The sequence below is a fragment of the Leopardus geoffroyi genome, chromosome X, assembly GCF_018350155.1.
Source record: "Leopardus geoffroyi isolate Oge1 chromosome X, O.geoffroyi_Oge1_pat1.0, whole genome shotgun sequence".
Classification (NCBI taxonomy): Eukaryota; Metazoa; Chordata; class Mammalia; order Carnivora; family Felidae; genus Leopardus; species Leopardus geoffroyi.
In genome coordinates, this window is record NC_059343.1 from 59,254,185 (window position 1) to 59,272,917 (window position 18,733).

Below are 18,733 nucleotides of genomic sequence, written 5' to 3' on the forward strand. Positions count from 1 at the left end.
GGATTCTGTGTCTGCCTCTCTCTCCCTGATCCTCCCCTGTTCATGCTCTGTCTCTCTATGTCTCAAAAATAAATAAATGTTAAAAAAAAAATAGCTGATTTAAAGTCCTTGTCTAGTAAGTCCAACATGTAGACATTCTTGGGTCCAGTTTATGTTGAGTAATGTTATCCAGTGTATTGACCATACTTTCTTATTTCTTTATATATCTTTTAAATTTTGTTGAAAAGTAGACATTTAACTCTGGAAATCAGATTCTCTCCCTGCCCAGGGCTTGTGGTTGTTGCTGGTGGTATTTATTTGTTTAATGACTTTTCCAAATTAATTCTATAAAGTTTGTATTCTTTGTAATGTGTGGCCACTGAAATCTCCACTTGCTTAACTTAATATTCAGCCAATGGTTGGACAGAGATGTTCTGAAATGCCTGCAAGTCTCCCAGTCTTTGCCAAGAGGTTCTGTGTGCATGTTGGAGGCACACCCTCAACATTTAGCCAGACAGTGCATCACTCTGTCTTAGCACTTCACTTGTGCAGAGCTTGAAGGTCAGCCAGAGGCCTTTCTCAGGTCTTTTCTGAGCACGCACACATCCCTAGCATATACACAGTTCTGTGCATGCATGTGCCCCCCTAGATTCCCAGGAATATGGTGAAGCCTTTCAAAGCCCCTATGGACATCTCGTTCCCTAGTTTTTTCTAAGCCTTTTGGTTAGCCTAATGTTTTCCCAAACTGTTATCTACTGTCTCATACAGCTATGCAGTTAATCAATCATTTGCATCTAATTGTTTTTGACAAATGCCTCAGGGAAAAAGTTTTTCACACCAAATAAGCTCTTGAGTCAGGTCTAATGAAAAAAGTCTTGCAAGGGGTGTCTTCTAGGGAACAACCAGACAGGTCAAATAATTCTCTAGGAATGAGGCTTTGAAGGAGCTCCAACACTGTTCAGCTCCCTCTGGTGGCTGCTAGGCCTCTCTGGTTTTCACCATTATTGTGGGCTGTTGGTTTTCATGGCTACCACCTCTACCTGTTTTTGTAAATAAAGTTTTATTGTAATCCAGCCACACTTATTTATTTATGTATTGTCTGTGGCTGCTTTTGTGCTCACAACGGTAGAGGTAAAAAGTAGGACAGGGGCCTTATGGCCTGAAAAGTCCAAAATATTTAGTATTTGGTCCTTCACTTAAGTTTTCAACACCTACTCTAGACTAGTGCCGATTAGTAGAAATATAATGTGAGCCATATATGTGAATATTGAAAATATTTTGAGTAGCCACATTAAAAAGTAAAGAGAAGCAGGTGAATTTAATTTTAAGAATATATTTTTAACCCACTATATTCAAAATATTATCATGTTAACATATAACCAATATAAAACCATTAATGGGATATTTTACATGTTTTAATTAAGTCTTTGAAATCTGATGTCTATTTTATACTTATAGCACATCTCAACTTGGATGGGCACAGTCCATGTGCTAGTGGTTACCATATTGAGCAACATAGTTCTAGATCCTTGTTATTCAAAGTGTAGTTCCTGGACCAGCAACGTTGTATCACCTGGAAGCTTACAAGAAAGGCACAATCTCTGGTTCCACCCTGGATTTACTGAATCAGAATTTGAATTTAACAGGCCCTAGGTAATTCACATGCATATTGAAGTTTGAGAAGTAAAGCTCTATACCACTTTGCTATTTTACCTTTCTTTGGGATAAAGGCCCAGTGTACCTAAGGTATTCTTCTAATATAAAATATAACCCTCTGGTTAACTTGTCATTCTGTTCACTAGATCATAGTTGAATTGTCTGAAAATCAGTCAAGTAAAGTGACTGTGTGCCAGACACTACAGTGTCTAGGCACTGTGGGATTTGCTATACGGAAAAGGACATGCTTCCTGCTTTCAGGGAACCTACAACTGCCAAAGGATGCCTGAAGAATAATATTCTACACAAGAAGTCCAGTCTTCCTCCCCACTAAATCCTCTCAATAACTTCTCCATCTCAAATGTAAATGTGGCAACTAGGCACTGGATTGCTCAAGCAGGCATTCAACTCAAGAGGTTCATGGGACAGAAACAAAACAGTTTCACTCCATTTGAAATTGGCTCACAGTAATGGTCTGAAGCAAACACTCAGGCTTTAGGACATGAACTCAATGGGTTCTTCTGGAAGGGTAGAAACCCTGTGTTTGTATAACAGGAAAGTTATAACATTCATTATGCTCAGATTCAGGAACTGTGCACCCAAGTCAAGAGAACCTGACAGTCTGATTTCCAGGTTCCAGTGACTTACAATAGGAATTCCTATTTAAAGCAAAGAAAATAAGAAATGAGGAAGTGCCAGTCCTTGTTTCTCTGTGTAGGTGTTGACAAGCTATTAAATCATTAGGTTGTCCTTTGCCAGAAGCAGCAGAATAAATCTTGGAAGTTGACAAATGGTCAGCAGCTCTGTGTGTGCCTGCACACTCAGAAGCACACACAAAGGGCACACTGTTTCCCTTGGTTTATCTCCTGGCTGTGTAAATATTTCATCTGAAATTTGGATTGGACTCTGAGCTAGTTTCCCACCAAGCTGATGGTTTTTTAATCTGCTTTCGTCAGCCTACAATAAACTGTCCAACCTGTCTGCACAGTGCAGTGTAGTACCCTGCCCACTGGCAAACAGAACAAATGGAACCAGGAGATCCCCGACATACTTTTCTCAGATGTCTGAAGATGAGGAATTGCACCCAAGCTCTGCCCAAGCCAGAAATATAAGCTATGAGGCACTTGCCTCATCCCGTTATACCAGCACCCATGAGCCCTTCTCAGACTAGACCACTGCCAGCAGGAGGTCACAACACATAACTTGGGCCTGCCATCCTATTAAGACAGATCTTTGGCTCAGCATAATTTTGCCACTGCCAAAGATGAGGATGGCTGTAATCTCATTCATCCTGGGTTGTATTCATGCTGGCTTCCTTTCAGTTTCAGATGAATTCCTTTAGTTGTCCAAAATGTAGGAAATACTGCGATGACTTAAACCACAAATTACTGGCTCAGAAAGCTCCTATACGGTAATAAAAAGCAAAAAAAAAAAAAAAAAAAAAATACTGATATATGCTGCAATGTGATGACCGTTGAAAACATTACGCTAAGTGAAAGAAGCCAGTGATAAAAGACCACATACTGTAGAATTCCATTCATATGAAATATCCAGAACAGGCAAATCTATAGAAATAGAAAATAGATTAGTTGTCACCAGGGTTGAGGGGGGAGAGGAATGGAGACTGACTGCTACTGGGTATGGGATTTCTTCTAGAGGGGGATGAAAATGTTCTGGAATTAGTGGCAATGATTGCACAACTTTGTGAATATAATAAATACCTGAGTTGCAGACTTCAAATGGGAGATTTTTATGGTATGAGAATTATATATTGATAAAACTGTTTCCAAAAAATTAAGGGTCATTCAATGTTCCCTTCCCTGCTCCCTGCCAAAAGCTCCTAAATATCAATTTAGGAGAGAATCAGCTTTGCTATTTTGTATTCTACTTATAGGAGAAAAAAGCAAAAGAAAGGCATGCAAAACTGGTACTAGGAAAGTTATAGGCTCAGAATAATCTACTCCTATAGTCTTCTACCATTCACTCATCTATCCAGCCATTCAATCATTCATTGAAAGTCTGCTACATACTGGGCATTGAGGATAAAACACGAATAAACCCTGCCCTTTCTATTAGGAGCTTATGATAATAATTTTCTTTTTTTTTTTCTTTTTTTTAATTTTTGGTGTTTATTTATTTATTTATTTATTTTTTATTTTTTTTTTTTAATATTTTTTTTTCAATGTTTTTATTTATTTTTGGGACAGAGAGAGACAGAGCATGAATGGGGGAGGGGCAGAGAGAGAGGGAGACACAGAATCAGAAACAGGCTCCAGGCTCTGAGCCATCAGCCCAGAGCCTGACGCGGGGCTCGAACTCACGGACCGCGAGATCGTGACCTGGCTGAAGTCGGACGCTTAACCGACTGCGCCACCCAGGCGCCCCATGGTGTTTATTTATTTTTGAGACAGAGAGAGACAGAACATGAGAGGGGGAGGGGCAGAGAGGGAGGGAGACACAGAATTTGAAGCAGGCTCCAGGCTCTGAGCTGTCAGCACAGAACCTGACACGGGGCTCGAACTCACAAACTGTGAGATCATGACCTGAGCCAAAGTCAGATGCTTAACCGACTGAGCCACCAGGCGCCCCGATAATAATTTTCTTAACATGGATGCTGAGGTACTCTATTCATGAATTGCCTTTTGAATAATCAAAAGTTATAATATGCTAATTATAATGTTACTGTTATTCATATTCCACTTTTTTTGAAATTGGGGATTCATGGATGATACCTTCTTTAATTTTCAATACCTGAAGTGTAAATTATACTAGATAATTTATAGTAATAGTAAAGCAAAATATTTAAAAAGCAAGGAAGGATGCAAACTTCCTATTTCCCCAAGATGTTGTAAGCAAGACTTACTTAATGAATAACCAAACCACAAAGGTGACAGCATGTATTTTAAGGTTTCTTCCTTTAAAAGGAATTGCTTTGGGGGGCGCCTGGGTGGCGCAGTCGGTTAAGCGTCCGACTTCAGCCAGGTCACGATCTCGCGGTCCGTGAGTTCGAGCCCCGCGTCGGGCTCTGGGCTGATGGCTCAGAGCCTGGAGCCTGTTTCCGATTCTGTGTCTCCCTCTCTCTCTGCCCCTCCCCCGTTCATGCTCTGTCTCTCTCTGTCCCAAAAATAAATAAACGTTGAAAAAAAAATTTAAAAAAAAAAAAAAAAAAAAAAAAAAAAAAAAAAAAAGGAATTGCTTTGGGGTGCCTGGGTGGCTCAGTCAGTTAAGCAGCCAACTTCAGCTCAGGTCATGATCTCAGAGTTTGTGGGTTTGAGCTCCATGTCCAGCTCTGTGCTGACAGTTCAGAGCCTGGAACCTGCTTTGGATTCTGTCTCCCATTCTCTCTGACCTGCCTCCGTTTCTGCTCTCTCTCTCTTTCTCTCTCTCAAAAATAAACAAACATAAAAAAAACTATAAAAGGAATTGCTTTTGTGAACCCATAGGATTTATTAAGAGGTCATCTTTTCCTTTTTATCTCAATGTAAATGAAGATGTATATCTACTGGTAGTACTTCCAGTGTTAGTGTGGTGAAAGCTGATTAAAAGGAACTCAATGGTTCATTTCTTCAGGCAGTGTGTTGTACGGAGAAATAACATTTGATCTTTGGAGTCAGGCAGGCCTGGGTTCAAATTCTAGCTCACACTTTAAATTCAGGGCTTTATCATGTCTTACCAGCTTCTGAACTGTTCTTCCTATCTCTCAAAATCATCCTTTGTGCAGCAGCCCTTGTAAAATCTCAAAAACACAAATTGGATTGGGGCGCCTAGGTGGTTCAGTCAGTTAAGTGTCCAACTCTTGATTTCAGCTCAGGTCATGATTTCATGGTTTGTGGGACTGAGCTCCAAGTCAGGCCCCATGATGAGTGTGGAGCCTGCTTAGGATTCTCTCTCTTCCTCTCCCTCTGCCTCTCCCCCACTCTCTCTCTCTCTCTCTCTCTCTCTCTCAAAATAAGTAAATAAACATTAAAACATTAAAAAATAAACACTAAAAAATTCAAGTTGGGTGTTCTCACTCCCTTACTATAAATGCTTTAGTAACACTACATCTTTGATTGGAGGGTCTGAGCTCCTTAGCATGACTCATAAAACATTGGCTCCATAGCTTGGCCCTATCACACCTTTTTAGCCATATCTCTTACCATTCTCCCCCTTACATTTTACACATAATTGTAGTTGCAGGCACACACACACACACACACACACCCCTCTACTGAGGCTGTTATGCCCTTCTAGAACCACTTTCCATCCTCCTATGTCTGAATACCTTTGAATCAGGTTTGCACTGGGGGTGGGACAGCAGCATAGCTGATGTTGTACCGGCTCTCCAGCCAGATGCCCTCATCTTGCTTCTTTCCCTTAACTTTGGAAGTTAGAATAAAGGCAGTTGAGGAGATACTGACAATAACTGTAAAAAGCCCACTAAATTCTAGCATAAGCTACTTTAAAAGTATCTTATTTAAAAAATCTGAGTAAGTGCTCGCTTCGGCAGCACATATACTAAAAAATCTGAGTAAATAATAGATGCATACAATATGAAATTCCAAAGGTAGAAAAGGATATTTAGTAAAAGAATAAATCTGACATGCCCTAGACACCCTGTTCCCTTAGCAGAGTTTTCCTGACTCTTTCAAGAGGTAGACTGCTTACATAAGCATAAAACTACAATTTAACACAGTACGGTAACATACTGTGCAGTGTTTTGTACTTGCTCTTTTCATTTAACCATATTATCTTGCAGATCCTTCCACAGGGTACTATATTTAACAAATCCTCTGCTGGTAAGCATTTAGATTGTTTCTAAACTTTTATAAAGCTACTTCTTAAGACCTCTTTCACTATTCTTGGAGTGAACCTGCTCACCAGAAGGGAAATTCTTTTTTTAATCTCAATTCCTTTATATTTTGTTTCATTAAAAAAATCAATTGACTGTGATTTTGTTTTCTCATTACAAAGGTAATATATTTCATTTTTAGAAAATTTGAAAGATATAAAAAAACACACAAAAAGATCACTCAGATTTCTAACACTAGCTAACATTTTGATGAACGTTCTTCTAGTATTTTTTTCTATTCACATATCTATACTAGGTCTACTATCATATTTGAGGGGGAAATATGTGATAAAATATAGTAAAAAAAGAATTATAGCTTACTATGTTTTCATCACTAAAACACCTTAAAAGCCTTATTGCATTTAATGTACACAACAACATTAATAGGTATATGCTGTTCTCATTTTCCAGATAGGGAAACCAAGGCACAAAGAATTGCTCAGAGTCACACAGCTTAGGAAGTAATAGAGCTGGGATTTGAGCCTATATCTATTGGGCCCCAGGTCATGCTTTTACTCACTGTGCTCACTGCCTCTGCCAGACTGCAATGTCTAGAAAAATTGAAAATGGATAAACCCTATGACCCGGAAATTACATTTGCAGCTCTGCTCTACAGAAACGTGCACATGTGCCAAAGGAGACAAGTATAAAAATGTTCACTCCAACAGACTGAATTCAGTCGCAAAAAATCCAGACTGATCCAAATGTCCATGCAGATATGAATGGATAAATAAAACAGGATATCTACAAGAGATATTACAGAGCAGTTAAATGGACTGAAGTAGATCTATATGGATAGATCTCAAAAACATTGAATGAAAAAAGCAGGTTGCAAAATATGAACATTATGATACCATTTGTGTAGATAAATAAAAAAAAAAACAAACCTAAGCCACTCACTTCCCTTCCCCATACCAAGTCTTATTTCTGATTACTGTGAACATGGGCTGGAAAGATACACATCAAATTCATGACAATGGACGCCTTTAGGGAGTCAGGAGCAGAATAGTACTGAGGATGAGGGTCACAGAATAGCCAACTTATCTATAATAATTTATTTATTTTTTTATAATAATTTATTTTTAAGAAAAGACATAAAGCTAAGATAAAATCTTAACCAATTTTAATTTTGAATAGTGGGAACATGTACATTTGTGATATTCTTCTCTGCTACCATACTGTATTTAGCAAATAATATTGGCTAATGTTTACTGAGCACTTACTGTGTACCAGGTACAGTTCTAAATGTTTCACACTGGTTGATTCATTGAATCCTTACAAACACCCTGTGAAGAGTACTAGCTCCATTTTACAGATGAGGAAATTGAAGCAGAGAGGTTAAATAACTTCCTGGGGTCATACAATTAGTAAGTGGTGGGTGTATCTGGCTTCAGGAAATGTGCTTTTACCCTATATCACCTTTACCCTTATAAAAATTTTCAAAAACCAAACAAAACAGCACAAAACCAAGCTCCTAAATGCTGAAGAAATGCTAAGTCGGGGAATGAACACAACTGTGCCATTGTTACCCTGCTGCCACTTTTTCTTTGTATTGCTGTATTAATCTGGGGGTCATGGTGAAGGCTACTCTGGAGCTGAGCTAGTGCTAGCTAAAAGTAAAACAGCAGGGACCTCGCTCTCTCTTGAGGGAATCAAAACCAAAACTCCACTCCCCCTCAAAAACAAAGCTAAACAAAACAAAATATCAGCCAGAGCAAAATGAGATAGGCCCAGTTGGGGGCATTGCAGGGCACACACTCAATTTGAGCTTGTGTGTGAACTGGAATTTGCAGGAGTTAGCTAAGCCTAGTTCCTAGACTACAAAAGGTTGGGCAGGGAGGAGCTGACAGCCAAGTAGGTAGAAAAATGGTACTGGGAGAAAAGAGGGTAACCCTTTGCTTCTTTCTAAGGTAGAAGTAAACAGGTATCTGGTGCTTGAGGAGTGGGGTAGTAGGATAAAAGGGAAGGATAAGGGGGGGGGGATATTTCTGTAGTTCTTTTCCTGCTGTAGCCTTTGGTTTTAGTAGAGTAATTCGCCACCCCGCAGCCCCCAACTCCCTGAGGTCATCATCAAAGCAGCTCCCAGGCTCCAAGTAAGTAATAGACAATAAAACAGTGGGGTGGAAAGAGATGAAGACCGCCCTGCTGGAAAGAGAGTCTGAAGAGCAATAGCCAATTGTTTGAGCAGCAGAAAAACATTGGGAGGCTATGCAGTGCAATGATGAAGAACTTAGATTCCAGAGCCAGCCTGCCTGGATTTCAATCCTGGTTCTGCCACTTATTTATTCTGCTAACTTTGGCAAGCCGTCTGTGAAATGGGGATAATAATTGAACTTTTGAAGAGATCATTGTTGAGCATCTAAAGCACTCAGAGCAGTGTCGGACACATAGTAATCACTCTACGAGTGTTTGCCATTATTATTTATCATTATATCTGAGTACCTACTTGTTTCCAGGCACTGTGGTAGGAATTGGGAATGGAGAGAAGTATCAAGCATGGCTTTTGCCCTTGCATTTAATTTAGTTGGGGAAACAGATGAGGAAGAGAATTACAATGCAGTATGATAAGGTCTCAGATAATTCTATGTGTCAGGTACTATAGGACCTTAGAAAAAGAAGCAATTAACTATGGAGGGGAGGGATGGTGAGGGAGAACTTCACCGACAGATGACATGGGAATTGGAGCTTGAAGGAAGAGTAGGATTTCATCAGGCAGCCATGTGGGAGGAAGGACATCTTGGTAGAAGGAATAACTTGGTCAAGGCATGGCTAGAACCATGGTTCAAGAGGTAGGGAAGGTATAGTGAGAAAAATAGATTAGGGTCCAATCTAGGAGGATCCTGTGTACTCTGTTAAGAATTTTAGACTTGTAAGCTTTGGAAGGTTGTGTGTGTGTGTGTGTGTGTGTGTGTATTTGAAGCAGGAGCAGCATGATTAAAGTTGCATTGCTCAAAAATAACTGATATGAAGGATGGATTATGGATGGAACAACTGGAGGGAGGGAAACCAGTTGAGCTGCACTCATGGCCCCATCCCGAACCCCCACTTCCTCCTCCAGTGTTCCCTTTATCAATCAACAATTCACCCAGTTGCTCAAGAAAGAACTTTGAGGTCCTCCATGACACTTCCCTCTTTTTCACCCCTACATGTAATCTATCAATAAGCCTTTTGGTTCTACCTCCAAGATGCGTTTGAAACCTAGATTACCACAACAGCCTCTTAACTGGTCACTCTATTACCACTGGACTACTTTTCTCCAATCTATTGTCTACACAAATGCCAGAGTGATTAAACACACACACACACACACACACACGTTAAGGACTGAACTGTGTCCCCCTTAAATTCATGTGTTAAATCCCTAACCCCCAATGTGACTATATTTAGAATAAAGAAGTAATTAAGGTTAAATGAGGTCATAAGGGTAGAGCTCTCATCCCATAGGATTAGTGTCCCTATAAGAAGAGACATCTGAGCTCGCTTGCATACTGTCTCTCTCTTCCTCTTTTTTTCCCCCGTGCACATGTACTGAGGAAAGGCTATCTGAGGACACAGCAAGAAAGTGGCTATCTATAAGCTAGGAAGAGAGGACTTTTCTAGAAACTGACTCTGCTGGACCTTGATCCGGGACAACTGGCCTCCAGAACTGGGAGGAAATAAATTCTCTTGTTTAAGCCACCCAGTCTTTGAAATTTTGTTATGACAGCCAGAGCAGACTAATATACACACACGTGCACATGCACACATGCACACACACACAAACACACACACATCACACACATACCTGATTGTGGTTTTCCCTTGCTTAATAGTTGCCTGTTACTTGGTGCTTGCAAGTCTACATCCTTGCCATGGCCTACAAGGTCCTGTAATAACTGACTTCATGACTACCTCTCTAACCTCACCTCCTATCTCTAAATTTTCCAGCTCTGACCTTACAGTCTCCTCTGCAGTTCTTCAAAGGAGTACTGCTTTATTCTCACAAGGGGCCTTCACACAGGGTGCTTCACACAGGAAAGCTCTTCTTCCAGGCTCTCTGCCTAGTGGCTTCCACTTGGCCTTCAGAGCTCAACATTAATTTCACTGCAGTCTTCCTGATGCTTCCCCAGATTAGGGCACCTTTCCATATCATATACTTTCAACTTCCTCTACTACTACTTGGTAGCACTCATCTTGGTTGTATTCAAATAATTAATTTGGTCATTGAATTGCTTAATGCTGTCCCCTGACTAAAATGTAAGCACTTAAGTGCAGGATTCATGTCAGCCTTTTAACTATTGAATTCTTGAGTGTGTGCAACAGAGTAAGCACACACTACTTGTATGAATGAATGAGTGAATGCGTCTATTGCAATGGTCCAGGCAAGAGCTGATGTAGGTATAAATCAAAGCAGTGACACTATGGTGACTAGAATACAAGTTATAACTTGTTTCCCCCCCAAAAGCTTTAATGACTATATTATGCACTACGTATTTTATTTTTTTAATTTATTTTTAAAAAATGTTTATTTTTGAGAGGCAGGGAGGGAAGGGCACAGAGAGAGGGGGGCAGAAGATCCGAAGTGCATTCCGTGCTGACTACAGAGAGCCAAATGCAGGGCTTGAACTCACAAACCATGAGATCATGGCCTGAGCTGAAGTTGGATGCCCAAACCACTTGAGCCATCCAGGTGCCCCTGTATTATGTATTTTAAAATGTTAGTAGTGTCAGCAAAAAAATTTAATTAAGGAAAGAAAAGTCATCTCATGGCCATTACATGAGAAGTTAGACAGTGCTATGGACTGAATTGTGTCCTCCCTCAAATTCATATGTCTAACCTGTCGTGTGACTGTACTTGGAGATGGGGTCTTTGGAAGATAATAAGGTTTATATGATGAGGTCATGAAGGTGAGGTCCTCATGATGGGATTAGTAATGTTATAAGAAGAAACATCAGAGAGCTTGCTCACTCTCTCTCTGTCTCCCTTTCATGTGAGGACAGAGAGAGAAGGCAGCTCTACACTAGCCAGGAAGAAAGCTTTCACCAGAAACTGATCATGCTGACATCTTGATCTTAGACTTGTAGCCTCCAGAACTGTGAGAAAATAAATTTCTGTTGTTTAAGCTAACCAGTTTATGGTATTTTGTTATGGAAGCCCAAGATGACTAATACATTTAGTTTTGGCTACAGATTATTCCTTGTTTATGTACTGTCTTGTGTAATTTTTTCTAATTGTTTTTTTTTTGGGTATAGCTTCTGCCTCCCCACTAGGCTAAAAGTTCCTAGAAGTCATAGATCATGCCCTTTAAATCATCACAAGCACCTAGGATCAAATAGGGCACATAGTGGTAGTCAGTAAATTCTTATAGAAGGAACGGATACAACTGATCATGGAGCCATGCTGGGTGCTCATAGCTACAAAGGATATTGAGACTCTAGAATTGGTGTCAGCATTGTCACAGATGTCCTAAGTGTCTCTAGACAAACTAGGATATTTCCTTCTTTCTATCCATTTGTTTCTCCAGATGTGGTGTTTCTTCCCTCCCTGATGGAGTTTTGGTGAGTGTTAAATATAATCCAGTATTTTCAGAACATTTGTTAGGAAGAAGAAAGACTAGGTTTTTGAGTCAGAAAGACCTAGGTTCAAAATATAGCCTTGTCACTTACTAATGCTGACTGGAGCACTGACCTTGTGCGAGGTGCTTCATACACATTGACTGATTCAATCTTCACAGCCACCCTGCAAAGTGCATATGAGGATCACTGTTTTAGGAATGAGAAAATAGAGCTTCTGAGACACTGGGTAAATTACCCAAGGTCCCACTGATAGAAGAATTCCAAACTGTTTTGCTCAAAGTCCATGTTCTCTCTATCATGCTACAGGCTCCAAAAGAGGATAAAGGTTAACATCTAGAAAGAATAAGTTCTAATGGATTTCACAAGACTCCATTCATCAGGGACAAAAGTTCTTGCCTTCCTTTGGGGAAACAGAAAGCTGCCATCCTAATATTTAAGCAATGTAAGGGCAGTTTGAATCAGATTTTCCAAAGGGACCATGACCTCAAAGAGATTATAAGCCATTTTACTAGGTTGAGGGTACCATGGGGGCTGTCTTCTTTACTTCTGTATTCTTAGAACCTGCCACTGTGCCTGGCTCTAAGAGGCAGTCAATAATTATTTGTAAAAAGAATTTACCCAGTGAAATGCAGGGGCTGAAAGATAGTACATTCTGTGGCCAGGTGTGGTGGCCTTTATTTATTTATTTATTTATTTATTTATTTATTAATCTATTTATGTATTAAAAAATTAAAAAAATGTTTATTTATTTTTGAGAGAGAGAGAGAGAGACAAAGAGACAGAGAGACAGAGTGTGAGTGGGGGAGGGGCAGAGAGAGGGAGACACAGAATCTGAAGCAGGCTCCAGGCTCTGAGCTGTCAACACAGAGCCCTACGCGGGGCTCACGCTCACAATAGGGAGATGGTGACCTGAGCTGAAGTTGGACGTTTAACTGACTGAGCCACCCAGGCGCCCCTCTTGTGGCCTTTAGAAAGGTATAGCTATAGAGTTTAGGCCTGAAAGAGCCAGTCATGTAGCTGCCACAGTTTGGAACTGAAGAAGTTTATTTCTTAAATTTTTTTTCCCAATGTTTATTTATTTTTGGGACAGAGAGAGACAGAGCATGAACGGGGGAGGGGCAGAGAGAGAGGGAGACACAGAATCGGAAACAGGCTCCAGGCTCTGAGCCATCAGCCCAGAGCCTGACACGGGGCTCGAACTCACGGACCGCGAGATCGTGACCTGGCTGAAGTCGGACGCTTAACCGACTGCGCCACCCAGGCGTCCCTGAAGAAGTTTATTTCTGATACATTTTAGATTCACAATGAAACAAGATTCCCTGGTGGGAATTTTCCCAAAGACTGGATCCAAAAATGCAATGAAAGGGTTACAAGTGTCCTTGCATATGATTTGCAAATGGTTTATGTCTACCTACATTCTCTGTCATCTATTCCCTAGTGATATTCAAGGCAAAAATTTTTTACTGCCCCAAAGGTTATTGCATAATTTATAAAAATAGTAAAAATTTATCTTTTCTTTCTTAACAACAACAAAATAGGCAATACCATGTCATGCTGTCAAGGCCGTTCAATGCAGACTCTATTATTATTGCCATATAAAGTGTTTGATCAATCATATTTAGGTTCTACTATAAAAATAAAAATGTGAGGTGTACCCATCTATATTAGCCAGTATCACTAAAGTTCCCAGGACACCAACCCCTATTTCATCAACATGGGGACTATCCTGTTCAAATGGCACTTTTTAAAAATTTCAATTATATAATTGAAGAGGCTTTCAGAGTAGAAACCAGTGTTACTGAGGATTTAAAGCAAGGGAAGTTGTCCTTCCTTGTAAACACAATTAAGGTCCAGTGGCAGAGACATACTTCTTGAGAGTAGAGGAAGCTGGGGTGACAGAGAGCAGAACTGTGAACATTCATTTCTAAGTCATAGGCAGAAGTTTTGCTTTGTAAGGTGATCCTTGATAGAGTAGTAATTTATAAATGGAAAGAGATATGGGATTCATCATTCAGCAAGCATTTATTGAGAGCCTGCTATGTGCAAGACACCAGATAAGCATCACAGCTTAATAAGGAGAACTTTCAAATCTATCAGGTCTCTTATCATCATTGCCTTAAAATATCATGTCCTATATTTAAAAATGGCAATGTAATCATGAGAGAAAAATCCAAACGCAACATTAGGACAACTTATATTTGTTCTCTCAAGTGATAGTAAGAAGAGCATTCCAACATGCTTTAATGAGCTTTTGCAAATGCTGTTCCCTCTGCTTGGAATTCTCTTTCCTTCTATCCTGTCTGCCTGGTGAAATCTTACCCATCCTTTAGGATACAGCTCAAATATCATCTCCTTTGTGAGCCTTTCTGATGCCCTTCTGAGAGAATTAATCATTCATTTCCCTACACTCACAAAGCTCTTCACAAGAAACCTTTAGTCTCACACCCAATTGCAATTTTTTCTTTCTCACACTTTACTCTGAGCTCTATAAGTCAGGAAACACCTCTGATTCATCTTGGTATCCCCAGCTATATCTATCTATATCTATATCTATATCTATATCTATATCTATATCTATATCTATATCTATATCTATGTCTATATATCAGTAGTCAGTAAATTATTAGTGAAATTCGTTGACCACTTCAAAAAATAGATCTAGTAACATGTTACAGAGAATGTTATAGAAACCTAACAAGGCTTTGTACATAGAATGTGCTTAATGAAGGTTTGCTGACTTTGTAGTAAAAATGGCACTTCTCTTAGGTAAAGACTATAGATAGCAATTCTTGCTAGCCCCTTCATGGCATCAGCCCTACACAGACAGACATCCTTGTGATGTTTCAGGCACTGAATGGTACACGTGCCCAAAACCATCACCCCAACTGGCTTGCCAGAGGGCATAAAATGTCTCATTATTAGCCACTTCTTGGGGTTAAGGCATTTGTTACAGAAGTACTCTAAAGACAGGAAAAATACATCAGAAGCCACCAAAAATACTGCACCATTCATGCCTCCCTCCTTCCAACCACAATCTGTAGTCTAGAGAGAATTCAGAACACATGAACAGGTCCTTAAAAAAGTCAATATCGAGCACAATTTAGATTGTATCTTATAATTACAGTAGACAATCCCTGTCAGCTCAGAGTTACAAATTTTGGTGTTTGCAAAGTCTTGTGAAGCACAAATCTAAAGAAGGTAAAAAGATGGGTGAACGTTAGCATTTGCTTTGTATCAAAGCACTAAAAAATTATAAACTTTGGCTTTTAATCATAGGCATTTGCAGAATTCTACTATCTTTTTCTGGTTGCCAGACAGAAAAATTCTTTTTCTGTTCTGAAAAGGGATGTGTAGAAGAAAACCTATTTTGTACCTTGAAGGTTCTACATTCATGGGAAATACACCTATCTCATACACTTTCAGTATGGAATCACCAAATACTTTTTTTTTTTTGGCCAACGCAGGTACAGAATGGTCATTTACTCCCTTGTTAGCTGGAAACCAGTTAGATATAAACACAAGATTCCCTAAGCATTCTAGTTAAGAGTAATTGAGATGATCCTTCCCTAATTTTCAAAATCAGGATTTTTTTTTGACTCATCAATTACTTAGGGAGTTTTTATTCAGTGTCAGTTTAACAAATTAGATAGAATGTCAAAGCTAAAATCTGTTGAACATAGCTGGAACAAATAAGACTAGTCTTACTTTCAAATCATTGTTAGTGCTATTTGAACAGTAAAACAATCAAGAGTCCAGAGATAAGCAAAGTTCCTCAGCACAACCCTCTTCTATCTCTGTTAGCTTGGAGAGGGATGGGTGAAAGAAGAACAATGCCAACACAAATGGAATTGTACAGTGAAGAAAGAAAAGGAGGGCCAGAACAGTGGGTAAAAAGTTAACTTACTTCACTTAGACCACCATATTAAAACCAGATGTGTCGAAAATGTTGGATGAGAAAAACTGTTGTTACTGATAGCATGAACAAACCCTTTGTACTCTCCTTCCAAGATAGTATCATTACAGGGTGCAAGAAGTGTCATTTTGTTTCATTTCACATGTAGCACATTCTCAACAAGTTGAACCGTTTCTAATCGTATGTAATTAGATAGGTCTCGCTACGTCCCTCAGTTGAAGGATTTTATGAGCTGCCTTGTTCTCTCTCCCTTTGGGGACAGTTTCTTTGGGGTTGGAAACTATCACTTGCTAACATTTCTTCCCTTCTGGCACCTGTCAGCTGGATGGGCTCTGGGAAAAGGAGAATGGGGAGGGAAGGAGTGCAAAGTTCCTTCTCCCCTATGCCCTGGTATTAGAGCCATCTTTGTCTCTACGTAGGGATTACTCTGTTCTGGAAAGTGCTATTAAGTACACCCTCAAAATAAGCAATGGGCATATGGATGAATGGGAAGATGAAGTTCTTGTTTTTTCATTTAATTTATCACAAATTTCAAATTGTTTTGTTTATTAAAAGTAGAGCCTGGGTGAGGTGCTAGCCAGAGATGGATGTCCTTTAACACAGTCCAAGGATGCAAAGTGGATGTGGTTTGGCTCTTTGATCTTGCTGTCCAGTCACTCTGGGCAAGCCCACCACTGTATGCAGTGGCTATGGCACAACTGCCTTCTCCTCATTTCAGGGCAGAGTCATGAGGAGTCATGAGATATTTGACACCTCAATCAAAGTCTACATAAACACAAGGGCTTTTACTTCAATGCAGAGTATGCAATAATAGTATATTGAAATTTAGAGTTTTTCCTTCAAAAAGTCTTTAAAGCAGACTCAGGAAGATGGCGGCGTAGGAGGACGCTGGGCTCACCGCGCGTCCTGCTGATCACTTAGATTCCACCTACACCTGCCTAAATAACACAGAAAACCACCAGAGGATTAGCAGAACGGAGTCTCCGGAGCCAAGCGCAGACGAGAGGCCCACGGAAGAGGGTAGGAAGGGCGGCCAGGCGGTGCGCGCTCCACGGACTGGCGGGAGGGAGCCGGGGCGGAGGGGCGGCTCGCCGGCCAAGCAGAGCCCCGGAGTCTGGCTGGCAAAAGTGGAGGGGCCGGACGGACTGTGTTCCAACAGCAAGTGCGACTTAGCGTCCGGGAGGTCATAAGTTAATAGCTCTGCTCAGAAAGCGGGAAGGCTGGAGGACAAAGGGAGGGAGAGCTGCTGAGCCCCCGGACGACAGAGCTCAGTTTGGTGGGGAACAAAGGCGCTCACCAGCGCCATCTCCCCGGCCCATCCCCCAGCCAAAATCCCAAAGGGAACCAGTTCCTGACAGGGAACTTGCTCGCTCCGCGCAAACACCCAACTCTGTGCTTCTGCGGAGCCAAGCTCCGGCAGCGGATCTGACTCCCTCCCGCTGCCACAGGGCCCCTCCTGAAGTGGGTCACCTAAGGAGAAGTGAGCTAAGCCTGCCCCTCCTGCCCCCGTGCACCTTGCCTACCCACCCCAGCTAATACGCCAGATCCCCAGCACCACAAGCCTGGCAGTGTGCAAGTAGCCCAGACGGGCCACGCCACCCCACAGTGAATCCCGCCCCTAGGAGAGGGGAAGAGAAGGCACACACCAGTCTGACTGTGGCCCCAGCGGCGGGCTGGGGGCAGACATCAGGACTGACTGCGGCCCCGCCCACCAACTCCAGTTATACAGCACAGCACAGGGGAAGTGCCCTGCAGGTCCTCACCACTCCAGGGACTATCCAAAATGACCAAGCGGAAGAATTCCCCTCAGAAGAATCTCCAGGAAATAACAACAGCTAATGAGCTGATCAAAAAGGATTTAAATAATATAACAGAAAGTGAATTTAGAATAATAGTCATAAAATTAATCGCCGGGCTTGAAAACAGTATACAGGACAGCAGAGAATCCCTTGCTACAGAGATCAAGGGACTAAGGAACAGTCACGAGGAGCTGAAAAACGCTTTAAATGAAATGCAAAACAAAATGGAAACCACCACAGCTCGGATTGAAGAGGCAGAGGAGAGAATAGGTGAACTAGAAGATAAAGTTATGGAAAAAGAGGAAGCTGAGAGAAAGAGAGATAAAAAAAATCCAGGAGTATGAGGGGAAAATTAGAGAACTAAGTGATACACTAAAAAGAAATAATATACGCATAATTGGTATCCCAGAGGAGGAAGAGAGAGGGAAAGGTGCTGAAGGGGTACTTGAAGAAATTATAGCTGAGAACTTCCCTGAACTGGGGAAGGAAAAAGGCATTGAAAGCCAAGAGGCACAGAGAACTCCCTTCAGACGTAACTTGAATCGATCTTCTGCATGACATATCATAGTGAAACTGGCAAAATACAAGGATAAAGAGAAAATTCTGAAAGCAGCAAGGGGTAAACGTGCCCTCACATATAAAGGGAGACCTATAAGACTCGTGACTGATCTCTCTTTTGAAACTTGGCAGGCCAGAAAGAATTGGCACGATATCTTAAGTGTGCTAAACAGAAAAAATATGCAGCCGAGAATCCTTTATCCAGCAAGTCTGTCATTTAGAATAGAAGGAGAGATAAAGGTCTTCCCAAACAAACAAAAACTGAAGGAATTTGTCACCACTAAACCAGCCCTACAAGAGATCCTAAGGGGGACCCTGTGAGACAAAGTACCAGAGACATCACTACAAGCATAAAACATACAGACATCACAATGACTCTAAACCCTTATCTTTCTATAATAACACTGAATGTAAATGGATTAAATGCGCCAACCAAAAGAC

General features: G+C 40.9%; 1 protein-coding gene across 9 annotated transcripts in view; it reads right to left on the reverse strand.

Annotated features, from left to right (window-relative positions):
- The window catches only part of HDAC8 (histone deacetylase 8), a 243,617-nt gene that overhangs the window by 57,222 nt on the left and 167,662 nt on the right, over positions 1-18,733 (reverse strand). For 4 of the 9 annotated variants that reach the window (XM_045472535.1, XM_045472534.1, XM_045472538.1 and 1 more), the window contains one exon: positions 5,900-5,995. The exons of 4 other annotated variants lie outside the window; for them this stretch is intronic. In XM_045472535.1, coding sequence (XP_045328491.1) covers positions 5,900-5,995 — 96 coding nt within the window. Of the gene's footprint in view, positions 1-5,899; positions 5,996-12,152; positions 12,186-18,733 lie in introns of those variants that run through there. One more of the 9 variants, XM_045472545.1, reaches the window with a different exon arrangement.